This window comes from Ambystoma mexicanum, chromosome 7p (assembly GCF_040938575.1).
Source record: "Ambystoma mexicanum isolate Mex_15411 chromosome 7p, UKY_AmexF1_1, whole genome shotgun sequence".
Lineage (NCBI taxonomy): Eukaryota > Metazoa > Chordata > Amphibia > Caudata > Ambystomatidae > Ambystoma > Ambystoma mexicanum.
This window is the reverse complement of record NC_090939.1, coordinates 781,394,932-781,410,249: the sequence shown is the minus strand read 5'-3', so window position 1 is coordinate 781,410,249 and position 15,318 is coordinate 781,394,932. Positions and strand designations below refer to the sequence as shown.

The 15,318-nt window shown below is 45.1% G+C and overlaps 1 protein-coding gene across 1 annotated transcript in view; it reads left to right on the top strand.

Moving 5' to 3' along the window:
* MRPS9 (mitochondrial ribosomal protein S9) overlaps window positions 1-15,318 on the top strand; it is a 1,138,074-nt gene that overhangs the window by 435,366 nt on the left and 687,390 nt on the right. Inside the window, exon 5 of the mRNA XM_069636922.1 lies at window positions 6,367-6,446. Within this exon, the coding sequence (XP_069493023.1) occupies window positions 6,367-6,446 (80 nt within the window). The remainder of the gene's footprint in view (window positions 1-6,366; window positions 6,447-15,318) is intronic.

Here is a 15,318-nt window from a genome sequence, read left to right as displayed (position 1 = left end):
CTTTAAGGCACCTACACCTTAAACCGACGTCTTGCTACAGCTGTTGGCCTCTTCCCTGGGCAGTGCAGGAACCTCCTGACGTCCTCCTTCTTGACCCCCCATGACTGAACCACAGGAATAGCAAGATCTGCTCGAACTGCCAGGAACAACTGCCTCAGCTACAGTTTTCTTCATTTAAAAAGGTACTGTGCAAACGCGGTCCGGAAATCTTTTCGGCCATCGAGAAAGTGTGTGAAACTTTCCTCAACTACGAATGTTTGTCCTTCCCTAAAGATTAGTCACATTTTTCGCCTAGCCAAATTCTTTAAAAATCTGTGGCAAAGACTTGACCGTTATATACCAGAACTGTGCTATCGTATACAAAAGACTGAACCGTTGACTTTGGCCTAGGCCTGTTGAGAAGAATTGCTGGTTGTATTTAACTGAAACCCTTTGCCCTGCCTATGAATGTATTTGGGCTGTCTATTCTTATAACCTTGTCTTTTCCTCCCTTTTCTAAGTATCTGAAGTGCCATTTTGCTCCTACTTCATTTTTTAGCTAAACTTGTTCAGTTACTTATCAGTGGGATTTTTGTGGTGTATAAGTGCGTGATATTGAGCTGCTTATGCTGGTGTAATTTTTTATAAATGATTGAGTAAATAAATGTATATTCTTTAAGAAACCTTGAGTAAGCGTTTACATGAATCTCTGTATTGGTTGGTCATTTGTGTAACTTGTTCTACTGCTCACTTAAACTCTTGAGAAGTCAGGCTGCTCAGCCATCGCTACCACTTTACTGTATAGGGAAATGTGTATTTTCCACACACAACCTTGCTGCGCTAATTATGTATGAACCATGTTCCACAATCACATGTGTTGCTGATCCAATTAGTTTTGTTTATTGGCCCTTTCCGATTAAACGTGTTTCGGCATGGACTATGCCTTTTTCAAATCAGGGCATGTCCCCAACACGTGATTGTGGAACTTTGTTCATATATAATTGTGGCGCAGCAAGGTGGTGTGTGGAAAATGCACATTCCCTTACAAACAAACGAAGTGGGGGATCTCTTAGTCTCCATCTTTCACACACCAATGCAACACCTATAAATCTAAATTAAAATACTGGTCGGTGGGGTTTCACAGTGATATCACAAAAATCTCCTCAAACCAAACACTTTACTGTGTAGTACAGGCTTGTACCGAAGGTGAAATTGTGCTTACACTTGTAGTCCTAATTGCCTGTAGTGTTCCCAAAGGGTACTGCAGGTGATTCTGCTTAACACCATGCAGTGGTGGTTGGAGGCCTGGCGAGTTTGCGCCTGGACTACTGTGATGGGTTGCTGGCAGGTATTCCATTCACAGAAATCCTGATACTGCTAAGAGCCCATAATGCGGCTGTTTGAATGATTTTTCTGCGTGAGAAAGTCCGCTCCGATTTCATGTCTGCGTTGATCTTTGCAGTGGCTCATGGTGAAGGACCGTATTGACTTTAAGGTGCTTAGCCTCTTTTTTAAATGCGTGAATATGCTGGCTCCTAGTTATCTTTCAGAGAAAATATGTCGGTATCAACCAACTCGACAGCTGCGGTCCTGTGATAAATTGCTGTTGCAAATTCCCCCTTCACATTGTGTATTTAGGGGCAATTGTAGGTTTGCAGTATATGGCCCAAAGTTATGGAGCAAGCTGCCATTGGAAATTTGGGCCATTAAAAATCTAAGCCTCTTTTGCAAAACCCTAAAGACCCATTTGTTTAAGTAAATAGCATAAGATGGTGTTACCATAGGCGTCCCCTTAGGATTAATGTCTGAAGTTTGGTATAAGTATTATTTTCTCGCACTGTTTCAGTGTTTTCTGATCCAATCTGCGCCCAGATATGATTTGGTTTGTCAGGTGCACTACACAAATAACCCAAAATCAAAAAGCTTCACCTCAAGGATGATGCCCAATAAGGCTATAACACCTGTCTGGGGCTGCTGTTGGTATTCTTGTTCAGAGGAGAATTGCCTAGCATTTTAGTGCTGGACAGTACTTGTGGGTGAGACCAGACTGATCAACAAATGGATATTCCTTCTCTGTTAAAGGTACAGTAAACTAAAACTTGAGTGTAGACCTTCCGGAGTAGGAACAAACCCATAGGACAGGTTATTTGGCAGTGTTCATTCTCAGTCTAATATCTCCCCTATTTTATTATTCGGACCAATCCACTTGTCTGGCGTTGCAGACATTGACTCGCCTAACAGGACTAAGTGTATAGTCTCTTATTACTGCTTCACCAGACGCTAGGAATCTCACATTCTTCTGATCCAGGATTTTTTCAAGTCATGTCAAAACTGGGTCTTGACATTGTTGGTGAGATTTTCATGCACATTTCAGATTATGTAGTGCACTGTTCAAACCCTTTACAGCATTCCCATTGCGACAACTGGTCTTCTCTCCACTGCTGACAACTATTGTTAACCCTCAAGGGGGAGGAAAATTGGTGACTAAGCTATACTCTGAGATCCTCCATATGCTATGTACACCTTCAGTTGAACCGAAGCTTAGGTGAGAGGCAGCCTTTGACATCACTGTCCCTGAGGAGAAATTGTTCTTTATCTGCAGACAAACTAAATGTATTTAGTTGAATTACATATTCACATTAAAGAGAAGAAAACGCCATTGGTGGCAAATCACACATGCCACAGTGCCACCGAGTAACCAGTGCTTGAAGTTCACGCCCAGTTCAGAGCCACATCAGCAAGGAATTGTGGTTATGCAAATTAGTCCAAATGCAAGCCGTTTGCTACAGGAAATTCTGTTTTACAGGGTAGTGCTACTTTATACATAGCTTTATCAGCCCAAGACTGATATTTCTCAAGGCTAAAAAAACCCACATACAGGTCGGTTTTCATCCTAAGAGATCCGAAGTGCAGTATAGTCATGACAGCTTTGTGATTGGTGCATTAGGATAAGTGTAGCAAACGCCAAAAAAGTTATGGTGAGTATAAAAAGACTTGCAAAGAAGCCTTCCGCCTGAAATGTGAAGGAAAAAGCCATTTGTGCCAAGTCACACATGTTACCGAGCCATCTAGTAACCTAGTGAACGGAGTAAAGCACAGGGGCAACGTGCTGGTCTTGGGAACAAGACCACGCAGAGAAACACAAGTTCGAGTCATGGATCCGTGCTTAGAAACTGAAACCTGGTACAGTATTAGGCGTGCTATAAAAATAAATAAAAATCTCTGGAAGTTCTCTTCCAGTTCAGAGTCACATCTGCATGGCGTTTTGTGTTTGAAAATTAGCCTTTTGGGTATGCAAGCCTTTCTCCAAGAAATTGTCGGTCGTACAGGGCAGTTCTACTTTATACATGGCACTATCAACCCAAGACAGACATTGCAATTAGTTATATTCATATTAATTTCAATTTTACTCTATGCCCGGTATGGTTTATCACATTACGTCTGAGATCCCTGACACCTGTAATAGATGTGCATTGGTCCACCTTGCATGGGATTCCTATTATTCGCAGCTTTTGGGTTCAAATATTTGAAGCCACTTGGAACATAGTTGAGATGTCTATTGAAGACTCCTTTGGCATGTTCTGTGCATTTACCTAAAACATGCAGAATATGTGTCGATCTTGCTCTCCTGATAGCTTGCCGATGTCTAGCCTGTTGTGGATGAGTCCCACTACCTTCTAAAATTGGATGGTCAAAGGAAATGGCTTATTGCCATGAACAAGAAGATATATATACTATGGGTGCTCACCCATGCTTTGAGACTTTGGGGCGTGTTCAGTCCATATAAATGCTATATGCTCAATCAGGCTGATACTTCCTTTAAAGAATTATTGAACTGACTTGTGCCTTATGCAGCGAAAAAAGCATCATATCTGAATAAAATCTGTGAATGATCTTAAAGTTTGATCTACAAAAAACTAATTGGGATTCATGTCTCTGTCGAACCAACAAAAGGAGATGTGGGTTGCTCAATGTGGGAACTACCACTTAAACATTGCTTTTTTAATGTTTTATGTTATGCTTACTATTCTTGTTTTTGTTTTCAATTACTGTGTAATTAAGCTCACACCTTTTTTGTTTTTTTAAAGGAATTCCAAAAGCAAGCTTTCAAATCACTTGGGTTTAAAAGGGTTCTATAACTGTACAACACCACTGCCATGTTTTATCTAAACAAGCAGAGTTAGCACTCTGTTTCAGCTGTGCATACTTGCGATGGGTGTCTGGCACTAGTGCATTGCTTGGACTTGTTCAAGATTGCAACACATCTGATATAGGAACTGAACGTCAAGGCAGACTCTCCATTCAGGCAGTCCTAGACCCCTCACTCACAAGAGGTCCTGCGTCCATGTCATTTGCCAATAGGACTACCCTCTTATGGACCTTTTTACCTTAAAATGCCACTTGTACGCCTCCTTCAGGGGGCAATGTTTCAACTACCTAGGTGATGTCTTTGCCCCCAAAGGAGGGCTTTAACCTGTACAGATAAATTTAAACGCAGACCCTGTTGCCACCTAGTTCTTATCACTCTTCACTGGCCAAACAGGATCTGGTTCTTGGACTGCCATGGATATGAGCACATCCCCTGTGAAGCCCTTCTGTCAAAGCAAGGAAGGAAGAGGTGGTGTTCGTATTCAACCCATCCTCCCAATCACTTTATATTGCTGCTTGTTCCCCAAATACTTGTTTTACAGGATTAGGCTTACCTTGGTAAAATTTGACATTTTGAAGACAGACAGAAAGTTATCTGCTCATTTGCAGTATGCCACAAAGTGGACATGCTTTTGCTACTGGACCCTGGAGAAAACCTTCAATCCTCGCCACGCCTCACATGAACAGATTCTGTTTTTCATGTCTCACCTGGCGCAGTCCTGATTATCACTTGTTTTCTGTCTAATCTATTGGTCTGCGGTTTTACATCTACCTTCATATGAGCGCAAATGTTTTCACCCATTTGAGCTTGGCAATGAAGAGGCACTTTACCCCATTACTCAGTCAGTATACTTCTAGTCGGGCAACCCATAATTTGTGTGACCTCTAACGTTATCTCGTCTATCCCTATTCTGATTCTCAAACCAGTGGAGCCTATGGCTTCAGCAGAGCTGATCCCTGTAGCAGTCACTTTTGCCTGCCACATTGTATGTAGAGCGTCGGGGTTCTGGCTTGTATAGCACGCCACGGCTGAGATTGTACAGGGCCTCTCCCAAACCTGTCTTCTGCACGGCCTCTCATGCCCACTTTCACCATTTTCCAGTGTACGCAAGCATTTGTGCGACCTGATGCCTAGCTGCACTAGAGCACTAAATGGCACAGCATCAAGGGCCTTTGGGATGAAAAGACTTAAAGCACATGGAAACCTACTGCCAGTGTGGGAGTATTGCCCTAGATTAATTTACACTGCATTATGGCTACATGTTGTTAACAGCAGCCAAAGTGCCTCTTCCCTGGCTATATAGAAGACCACCTTACCCCATCTTTGAAATATAAAATAAATATAAATCCACAAAATGGGCACCTAGGAGTGCTTCACATCAACAAGCAATAGACAGCCATTGTAAACATGTTATGTGAAGAGTGGCATTGTGTGCCAGTATGCAAACAAACTCGCAGCCCAACCCGATTACCACAATTTGGAAAAAAAATGCGTATTGTGGATCAGTCTGGGCCGGGTGGCCTGATCGAATCTCTCCCCCCGAGTATCGCCCTCCCTTCTCCCTATCAGCCTTGTACAACTCGCAATACTGCGCTACTGTTAAGTTGCCAGCCTGAATGCTCCACTGCTCACGAGCTAGGTCCGCACTTTAAACCATAAAGTGAAAAAATGTCCACATGGTGAACCCACTTGCCTTTTAGGCAGGGATGATCCTTATTCCGAGACTGCAACGTTGGAACTTATTGCTGTGGAGGTTTGTCAGCAAATACCGTCTTTAGAATGTCTTCTGCTGCAAGTAACAATTTGAGCACAGTGTTATTTTCTCTTATTATCTTCTGCATTGAAATGCCCTCGCTGCTCAGCAAAAAAATAGATTTTTATGAATTGATGTTGTGCTTGTATTCACACATTAACTTGCCTAATTTGATCATTTTAAGACTGTGATGTTTTATTGAAGCAGATCGAGTTTAAGGTTTGCAACGGGGCTCGTTAACGAGATATTTACTATAGGAGCATTCTAACAAGCTGGGTCTAATATTGCAACGAGGTCGATGTTAACATTTATTGTCTTGCTTAAACATATTTTCAGTCGCTGGCAGCTTTCATGCGAATTCAAGCTTCTGCACAGTGGTGTTTAAAAAGCTAATCAGTGATATAAAAGTGTTTTATAACTGCAATTAAATGTAGCTATTTGGTAACTGTTCAACACTGACTTGTCTCATCTGACTTTTCATTAGCAATCCAGTGGGGAGAAGATGGCCGACCATTTCACTTTCTATTTTATACCGGCAAGCAGTCCTATTATTCCTTAATGCATGTAAGTACAGTTATGGTCAATGATAAATCTTCAGGAAACCAGGTTATTTTGTTCATACATCGTTGGGTGTGGTATTGCTGTCTTGTGTGTGAGTGCTTGGATTTGTACAAGATGTTAACGTCTTCATACCTTAGCAATGACAACCCAACACAGAGCGAAAGAAAGACTGCTAGAGAAAGAGACACACGCGATGACCTGTGGTGCCATGCACTTAGATTTCCCTCTAGTAAAAATTCTGTAGCAGAGACCGAATATTAGTACACTGATGAAAAGCAACAGTTAATTTGCCCGCCTCGTTATAGTTCAAGCTGTTGCTTTGAGCGACCCCTGATTGGATATTTAATTCCCGACCCAGAAATACTTGAGCTGATTTTAAATCCCCCTATTAATTGTGCAGAAATTACACTTGATCATCCTTAATGGGATATATGTTTAAACGGAGACTTGGGCTGTCTTTGAATTTAGCCCAACCCTGATGGAATTTAGGCTGAATCTATTTTTAAATTACTTATGGACCCCTCTTTATTTTTAATGTGAGGTGATCTTCAAGAGTGTGACTTCTGCCATTGTGATGGCCTCTTCACTTGTGATTCAGCAAGGCAAAGGGGAGAGGGCAGAGGGTTAGTAGGAGAGGGAACGGCAGGTGTGGACATAGTGGTGTTGATTGGTGCAGGCAGGAGGAACCAGATTGCTTTCTGCTGCTATTTTCTAGGTGATCTCTGGTGGTGTCTATCCAGAGAGAAGACCCCAAGTTCGATTCCCTATCAACACAAGATGGTGGGAGAGCTGCTAGGTATGGAAGATGGGAGTATATGTGTGGAAGGTGTACAAGTGTTGTCGAGTCATGTAGAAAGAGCTCTCCATGGTTTTGCTGTGGTGAGTGAGCGGGTGGGGTGCTAGCAGATGTTAAGCTGCAGTATGCATAGGGATCCCAGTATGTCATAAAAGGTGGTAAGAGGAAAATGTGGGTTGTTGGTGGCAATTGGGGTTGAGGACGCTGGAGTTCTGGACTGGTGATATTTGTGGTAGATTGGGCACGTTTGGTTTCCTCGTCACTGAAATCTGAGTGTTCCTGGAGGACAGGCCTCATCAGTGAGGTGAAGCTGTGCCTCTCTAAGCATAGAGAGCAAGGGGTCCATGTCTGGATTATCCAGGGTAACAAAGGGTGAAACCCCAAGTTCCTAAAAATGTACAAACATTCCTGGGTCAATAGAGTGTCTGCACAGCCAGGGGGATGTTCCCATCTTTCAAATATTAGGAGTAGCCACACAGATGTGTTTTGTACTCTTTGTAGATTAGCAGATATTTAGCATGTCCTGGTTAAAAGCAGTTAGCATAATCTGTTCTTGTGAACAACAGGGCAATGACTGCCATTATTATATATGAGAACATCCGATATGGCATGAGGGATCTTAGTTGGCAGTTTACCTTGGGATTTGATGGTGAAGGAGAAATCCAAGTATTTTGGATGAGATCATCCATTTGGTTTTAGTTGGGCTGAGTCATAGTTGATTGGTTGTGACTTGTCTAATTTCATAGACTATTTGAGTATCAACATAATTGTAGCAAGTGTTACCTGATTTGCTGATGATTTCCAAGAGTGGGGGATAATGAAGAGTAGTGGTGATGGGCCTTCAGGTGCTTTGCAGGTGATCTTGAGGGATGGTTGTTTAACGGGTGACCTGTGGGGGATCTCGGCCCTTCTCAAGATCAACAATGGCATTCAACACAGCTTGGTTTCCTCCTTTCCGATATAAGTCTTTTTAGGAGGATTGTATGGCTAATGCTGTCAAAAGACATTGTTGGCCTAATCAAAGGCCCCAAATAAACAGAACTAAAAGACCCACTGGAAAAATGCCAGCCTTAAAAATAAATGAAACCTTCACACTGCAAATGGGCCTATTAAGGCAGACTTGGGGTTCTGTAAGTAACACAAGGAAACGCCTTGTGGAAAGGCCAAGCATGGTAATCGGAAGGACTATCTGTCATTACAAAAGGGAAGATCGAATTGAAAAAGAGCCTTTTAATTCTTAGTTGCAGAAGAAATTCCAAGGACCCTTTTACATGAAAAGCAGGATTTTCAAACACTAAAATGGCTTTGCCAGTGCATTTACAGTTTTAAAGCAAGACCTGAGAAAAATGTTCCCCTGTTAACAAGGATATCGGGGGGAAATGACTGTGTGTTGACAAGATGAAATATATATTATGCTTCACATGCAAAATAACGGCAACAATGAAAGGAAAAATACACTGTTTCCATGGGTCACATGTAAATTTCATTTTGGGTTAAGCAAGACCCTTTTGCTTGTTGTTGGGCAGACTTTGCAAATGGCTCTCCCCACTGCAAGCCTGACTCTTGCATCCCAGCTATGTATGACCTGCAGCCTACAAACTTCAAACAGAATGGCAAATGGCCTAGCCACTGTGTGACTGGAAGGTGGGGAAGAGCTGTGCAATCAAGGGAAGCTGAACTCTGGAAAAGAAAAATACAAGAAAATAGATTTTCAGATTGAAATGGTGGTTAACTTCAGATAACAGACCACAGACTGCCAGGAATGGCAAATGGCCTGGAGGAAGGAAAGCTCAGATTTGCATACCTACGAAGATTTCCCATTGGTTTGAAAGGATTATCATAATTTATACACTTTTCTCAGCAACCACAAGTGTTGTATTGTATTAATTTGTGTAATTTTTAAGATAATTTCCAGACAATTTTTTTAAAATAAAATTCATCCACCTTTGATTTAGGCAATTGTAATGGCAGGCTAAAATGTGTTCCTAGCTGCTCTGAAAATGTCTCGAATTTAAGAGTTGACGAACCACTAAATGGTAAAATTAGATACCTGGAGAGTAAATTGCATGTTTAGATCTGTCATGCGGTTTGTATACATGGCCGAAAATTGCCACGTGCCTGTGCAACATGGTGCGAAAATGATGTCGTTTTAACAAATTCCCCATGAATAGCTGAAGCGCAGTGTGTGTGTGTGTGTGTGTGTGTGTGTGTATATATATATATATATATATCTCCAAACAAAAAAGCGAACCCACCAAAAGGTAGGTGAACTGCACTCCGGGTCAAGGGATGCCGCAGATATTAAATACATGACCAAGAAAAAATTACTTGCAGCATGTTTATTAACATAACACAGCATGCAAGGGGCACACGGGACAAAGATGCGCGTTTCACGCTCACAGAGCGCTTGATGACACAAAGGCAGCGGCAGTACAATCATGGTTAACAAGTAAACTCAGTCCCTTTTCCATGTCAATGTCACTGTGTAATAGTAAGATCAATCAATGCAACAACACGGCAGATATCTTGTAAGGTCCACATACCATACATGTGGGAAAAGCAGTGATATGTTAATACTGCGGCAGTACATGATGGTTGGACACTGAACACATTGTAAAATCACAAATAAAGCACCTTGTGTGCGAACACATTAATATATAATGGGAGCATATTTGTTGAAAGTGCAAAAGAATTAAAAATACGGTGTAAAATAACACAAAAATGGGAATAAATCAAATAAATATAAAAACACAGGTGCAAAGAGCATACCACAGTTTCTCATTGATCGAGGTGATGAAGTGTGAGTGCATGACATCGATATTACAGACCAAAATGGCAACACAGAAAACAAGCGCGAGCTAGAGTTATCCTGGAAAACATTCAACAAGATGTAAAGCGAGCAACAACTAATGTCTGTCGACATGGTCAGTAAAGGGCTTAATGGCTGATGGTACAAAGCGTGCAGAATAAAAGGTCCTCCTCTGTAGTTCTAATGCAAAGTAAAAACAGCATGTGCAACACATAATATCCAGGCGAACCAACCAATTCCTATCTAGGGTGTGCATGAGGTTGTGGAACAAAGTGCAAGTGCACTTGAACAAATGTTCCCAATAACATGCCACACAAACAGCTAATGTGGAATACAACAACTCCTACTGACAATAGATGAGACCAATAAAGTGCAGGTGCACAGGTAAACAAATGGCCAGAACAATTAGCCGGTGTAGTCCATATATAAAATTGTATAACCCTTCGAAAATCCCACTAGATACCAAGTTGGCACCAACTGTTTGGCTAACTCAATGATAACTAAAGTGCTGCATGCCTGCTAAAGTGCAAATAGTGCTGATAGAGAAACATCCATCAGTATGCTGGAGCATGTTGTGGGCTACATTACAGACGATCGGGCAACAACCAGCCAACCTGTTTCAATCAACGATATAAGTAGTGTTTGAAAGAACAGAATGTAAAGGCAGAACAATGGAGCCCCCCAATATCAATAAATTCCCAACAAACAGGTGTGCCTGCTCCTGAAGTGCCCCAAAAGATGGATGCCTAGATAGCAAACCAAAGATGAAACATGACCAAAGGTCACAAGTACACCGTACCAACCAGAAATGTGACCCACATGAGTGAACCAAAATAAAATTAAAATAAATATGTATTATGGCAGTTACTCGTAAATTACGAAGTTTTGCCACAGAACTATTTTGCCAAAAAGTTGACATAAAAAAGGGGGATTTTAAATGGGAGTTGCAATATCTCTGTTCTAGATTACTAAACCAATCCTTAAAGGGAGGCCGAATTTGGGGGGAGAGAGAAGGGTAACTGTGCAATCGTGGTTTCAAGAATTTTTGCAGAGCACTCCCCAGTATTGAAATCCTGATGGTGTCATTACAGGTATATAAAGTGGATGCACTATGAGGGAAGGGGAGAGCTGATAAAAATTACCAACCCTCAAGGAAACCCCAGAGGAGATTTGCTGAAATTGCATTTGGGTAGAGCTTAGAAGAAGGCTGGAGCTGTGTATTGCTGGGAACGCCTAAAAGCTGATTGTGCCCTATGATGAATAGCTGGGAACCGTCCTTGAGTGGTGTGACCAAATCCCTGTCCTATGCTCCAAGATGGTCCAGAAATGCAGCTGGCTTTCTTGATCTATAAACAATGTAAGTAGAATTGAGCCATTTGAAACCAAACGGTGGGGGATTCTGCCTGCCTTAAATCCTTTCCCCTTATGGGGGGGCAAAACTGTGTAGACCCTTATACTATATTCATTTAGTTAATTCCCCTTCAGCAAAACTCCAAGGAGTGATTTTAGTTAACATTCGAAATTAACAAAGCTCATTCCCAGTGTACACTAGAACTATAGCCTGTAATGTAATTCTAATTTTATTGTTACCCTTCTTCCTAAAAGTTGCCAGGGTTGTCTTTGTCCCTAAACTAGAAAAATCCCTAAACTGCCAGCTCCCCCAACACAGGCCTTTTAGTGGAGGCGGGATCTGAAAACCAAAAATCCCTAAATCATCCCAATTTTTCTGGCCATCTTCCCCCAACACAGACCATTTAAGTGAGCTGGTTTTGAAAACAAACTTCTGAAACTGTCACCACTCCCAAGACGTTGCCTTTGAATAGAAGGGTGCTGCATGTAATTGATGCTGGGGTTTTGGGGCTTGGGGAGAAGTGCTTTGTAAAAGTGAGACTTCATCTATCCAGCACTGAACGTGTAATATCTGTCTTGTTTTGATAAGTGTTTTAGCAGTTTATTTAGCCTGTGTTCCAAGTTTGTGAGAGAAAGTATACATAGAAAAGTGTTTTATAATTGAAGCTGTGTTTCTGCCACAAAGAAGGTGGTGTCTGTGATTGAACAAATTATTATTCATTGAGCTTATAATTAAAATAAATATATATTCGAGCGGATTGGGTCCTCCGACGTATTCCATATCTATGACCGGTAATGTCCACAGCTGTGCTGCTTCGGAAAATCTTTGGCGACTGCATCCTGTGTCGATGACGTCAATGCGCCGTCCCCGAGGACCACCTCCGACGGCCGACGTCAACCGATGTGATAAGTAGGACGCACGACGCCCATAGCCTCAGTTCCGTTTTTTCCGCGAACGTGTTCGCTTCGTGAATCTCGGTACGCCTCGACTCGTTGGAGTTGCTGTTTTCTTTCTCGGTTCGTTGAACCTGTTCGGTTGGTGTGAAGACCTGTTCGTGGTGATGTCTTTCTCTTCTTCGACCCCGCGTCCGGGCTTCAAGAACTGCGGGGACTGTGGGTCCAAGATGTCGGTTACGGACTCGCACAACGCCTGCCTCTGGTGCCTCGGGGAGGCCCACGATACGGACGACTGTGTCGACTGCCAGTCGCTCACTGCGAAGGCCTTGTGGGAACGCAAAAAGAAACCGTCGGTAGGTCGGGTGTCTAAGCCCCGGAAGTCGAGGTCTGCGGGGCTTTCGACCGATGACTCGAGGGGTGACTCTCTGCGTCGTCGTCAGAAGTCCCGTGGGTCTCCTTCCAGGAGTCGGTCTCGCCACTCCTCCGCCTCTTCTAGGCATTCAAGGAAGCGCCGGCATAGGTCGCCTTCCCCGTCCTCTTCCGAGGACTCCGCCCGTCGGCGGGTCGCTTTTCCCTCCATGCAAGCGACACCGGAGGAATGGGCTTCCTTCGGAAAGCAGATGCTAGCGATTCTGGAATCGCAGGGCACCGGTCCGTCTGCGCCTCCGAGTGGGGTCGGTCGGCACCGGTCGAGAGACACCGCCCGTACGCCTTCGGGCTCGGGTGGTCGGCACGGCTCGCGGGAGAGGTCCCGCTCGGACAAGGGTAGCCCTTCTCGCCATGCCCGTTCCAGGTCCCGGTCCTCGACGCGCTCGAGACCGCGTGATCCTGTGCCGTCTTCAAAGAAGACGTCGACGCCTGTGGCGCCGAGGTTGTCGACGATTTCTCTCGAGGTTCCGTCTTCGAGGGGGTCGTCTGTGCCCAGGTTGTCGAGAGACACGCTCGGAGCTCCGGCTTCGAGGACTGTGTCGACGCCGCAGATGCTGGAGGCGTTGCAGCTGACGTCGACGCCTTTTCTGTCGACGCCGGCACCGACTCGCTTTGCGCCCTCGACGCCTTTCGAGGCGATGATGTCGGAGGGGCCCCGTGGCACGGGGTTTGCCCCTAAAAAGGCTATGGCTAAGGTCCGGCACTGTTTTGGTCCACAGAGGTCTTCCTCTCCCCGCCTGGAGTACATTTCAGAGGGTGATGAAGGCTCTGATGGCGGCCTGGTTCCAGTTACGGTTCCAGATGACCTTATCTCGGGCCATAGTCAGTTTGATGACCTGAGGCAGTCACTGCATGATGCCAGTGGACTGGACACCTCTCCGGAGGTGGAGTTTTGTCGGCCGGAGCCTGGCACTCATGCCGATTCATCATATCGGCGCCTTATGTCTCGGGTTACCGAGTACTTGGGTTGGTCAGCTCCCCCAGGGGAGTTCGTTCAGGATGATCTCACGGATATCCTTGATCTTGGTCCACCCACTGACCCGGTTTTGCCTTTTCATATGGCTTTGCAGAGAAGGGTGGCGGCGGCGGCTTGGACTGTTCCGGAGAGTCTCCCGGCAGTGGGCAAGTCTTTGTCGCGAAAATACCATCCAGCCAGTAGCGACCCCTGCTACTTGTCTAGGCACCCCACCCCGGAGAGTTTGGTGGTGCAGGCGGCTACGTCCCCGGCAAAGCAGGCGTCGTATCCTACCATCCCTCCGGATGTTTTCTTCTGGGGGTATGGCGCTTCAGGTGGCCAACTCCATATGTGCCTTGTCTCGTTTCACACACACTCTGTGGAACTGTGTTGCATAAGCGGCTGATCATATTCCCGAAGGGGACGAACGGGATCGTTTCCTTGCTATGGTTCAGGATGGCAAGGATGCCATGTGTGAGGCCGTTCAGTCGGGTTTGGACTTGGGGGATTGTGTCAGCCGGTCCATGCCGGCGAGCACCGTAATGCGCAGGTTTGCGTGGTTGAGGAAGTCTGGGTTCGCTTCTGATGTGCAGTCCCGGCTCCTCAACATGCCCTTTGACAGTGAACACCTTTTTGGCAGCAAGGCTGACGAGAGCCTTGAGAGGTTGCAGACCTCCAAAGCTGCAGCGAAGTCGTTGGGCGCTGCAGTTCGCCAACCTCCGCCTTTTCGTCCTAGGGGACAGCAATGGAGGGGAGGTTCCTTTCGCTACTACTCGTCCTTCAGTAAAGCGAGAGGAGCTAGCAGTCAGAGGCCATCGTAAGAGTGCCAGAGGTGGAAACAAAGGTACTCGAGGTGCCAAGGCCGCTCGGGCAGTTGCCTCTTTGCCCTCAGGCAACGCCACAGCCGCTACCACTCAGTCATGAGGCCAGGTCCCATGGTTCGCCGGTTGGGGGAAGGCTGGCGCAGCATCTTGTAGAGTGGCAAGCCATTACTTCGGATGTGTGGGTTCTGGAGATCATAACCCACGGCTACTGTCTTCCTTTTCCGCAGAATCCTCACGACAATCCACCAGGGAACCTCTCTTTGAAGAGGCCGGATCCGCTCCTTGCGCAGGAAATTCAAGCCCTGCTGGAGAAAGGCGCCATAGAACTGGTGCCTGTAGCGGAGAGGAACAAGGGATGGTATTCCCCTTATTTTTTTGATTTCAAAGAAAGACGGGGGATTGAGACCCATCATGGACTTGCGCGGTTTGAATAAACTCCTCAGGAAGGACACGTTCAAGATGGTGACTCTTTCTCAAGTCCTCCAGGCCCTTCAACTTCAAGACTGGTTGGTGTCTCTCGACCTCAAGGATGCTTACTTCCATGTGCCGATCCATCCCAAGCACAAGAAGTACCTGAGGTTCGCGGTTGGCGACTCGCACTTTCAGTTTCGGGTCCTGCCGTTCGGATTGACCTCCGCCCCGAGGGTTTTCACCAAACTCATGGTGGTGGTGGTAGCGCATCTCAGGAAAGGGGGGATTCACATCTACCCCTACCTGGACGATTGGTTGATCAGGGGGAGCTCTCCCGAGCAAGTCCTGGATCATCGGTCCGTCACCTGCCACTCCCTTCACAGGCTGGGCTTCTCCCTCAATTT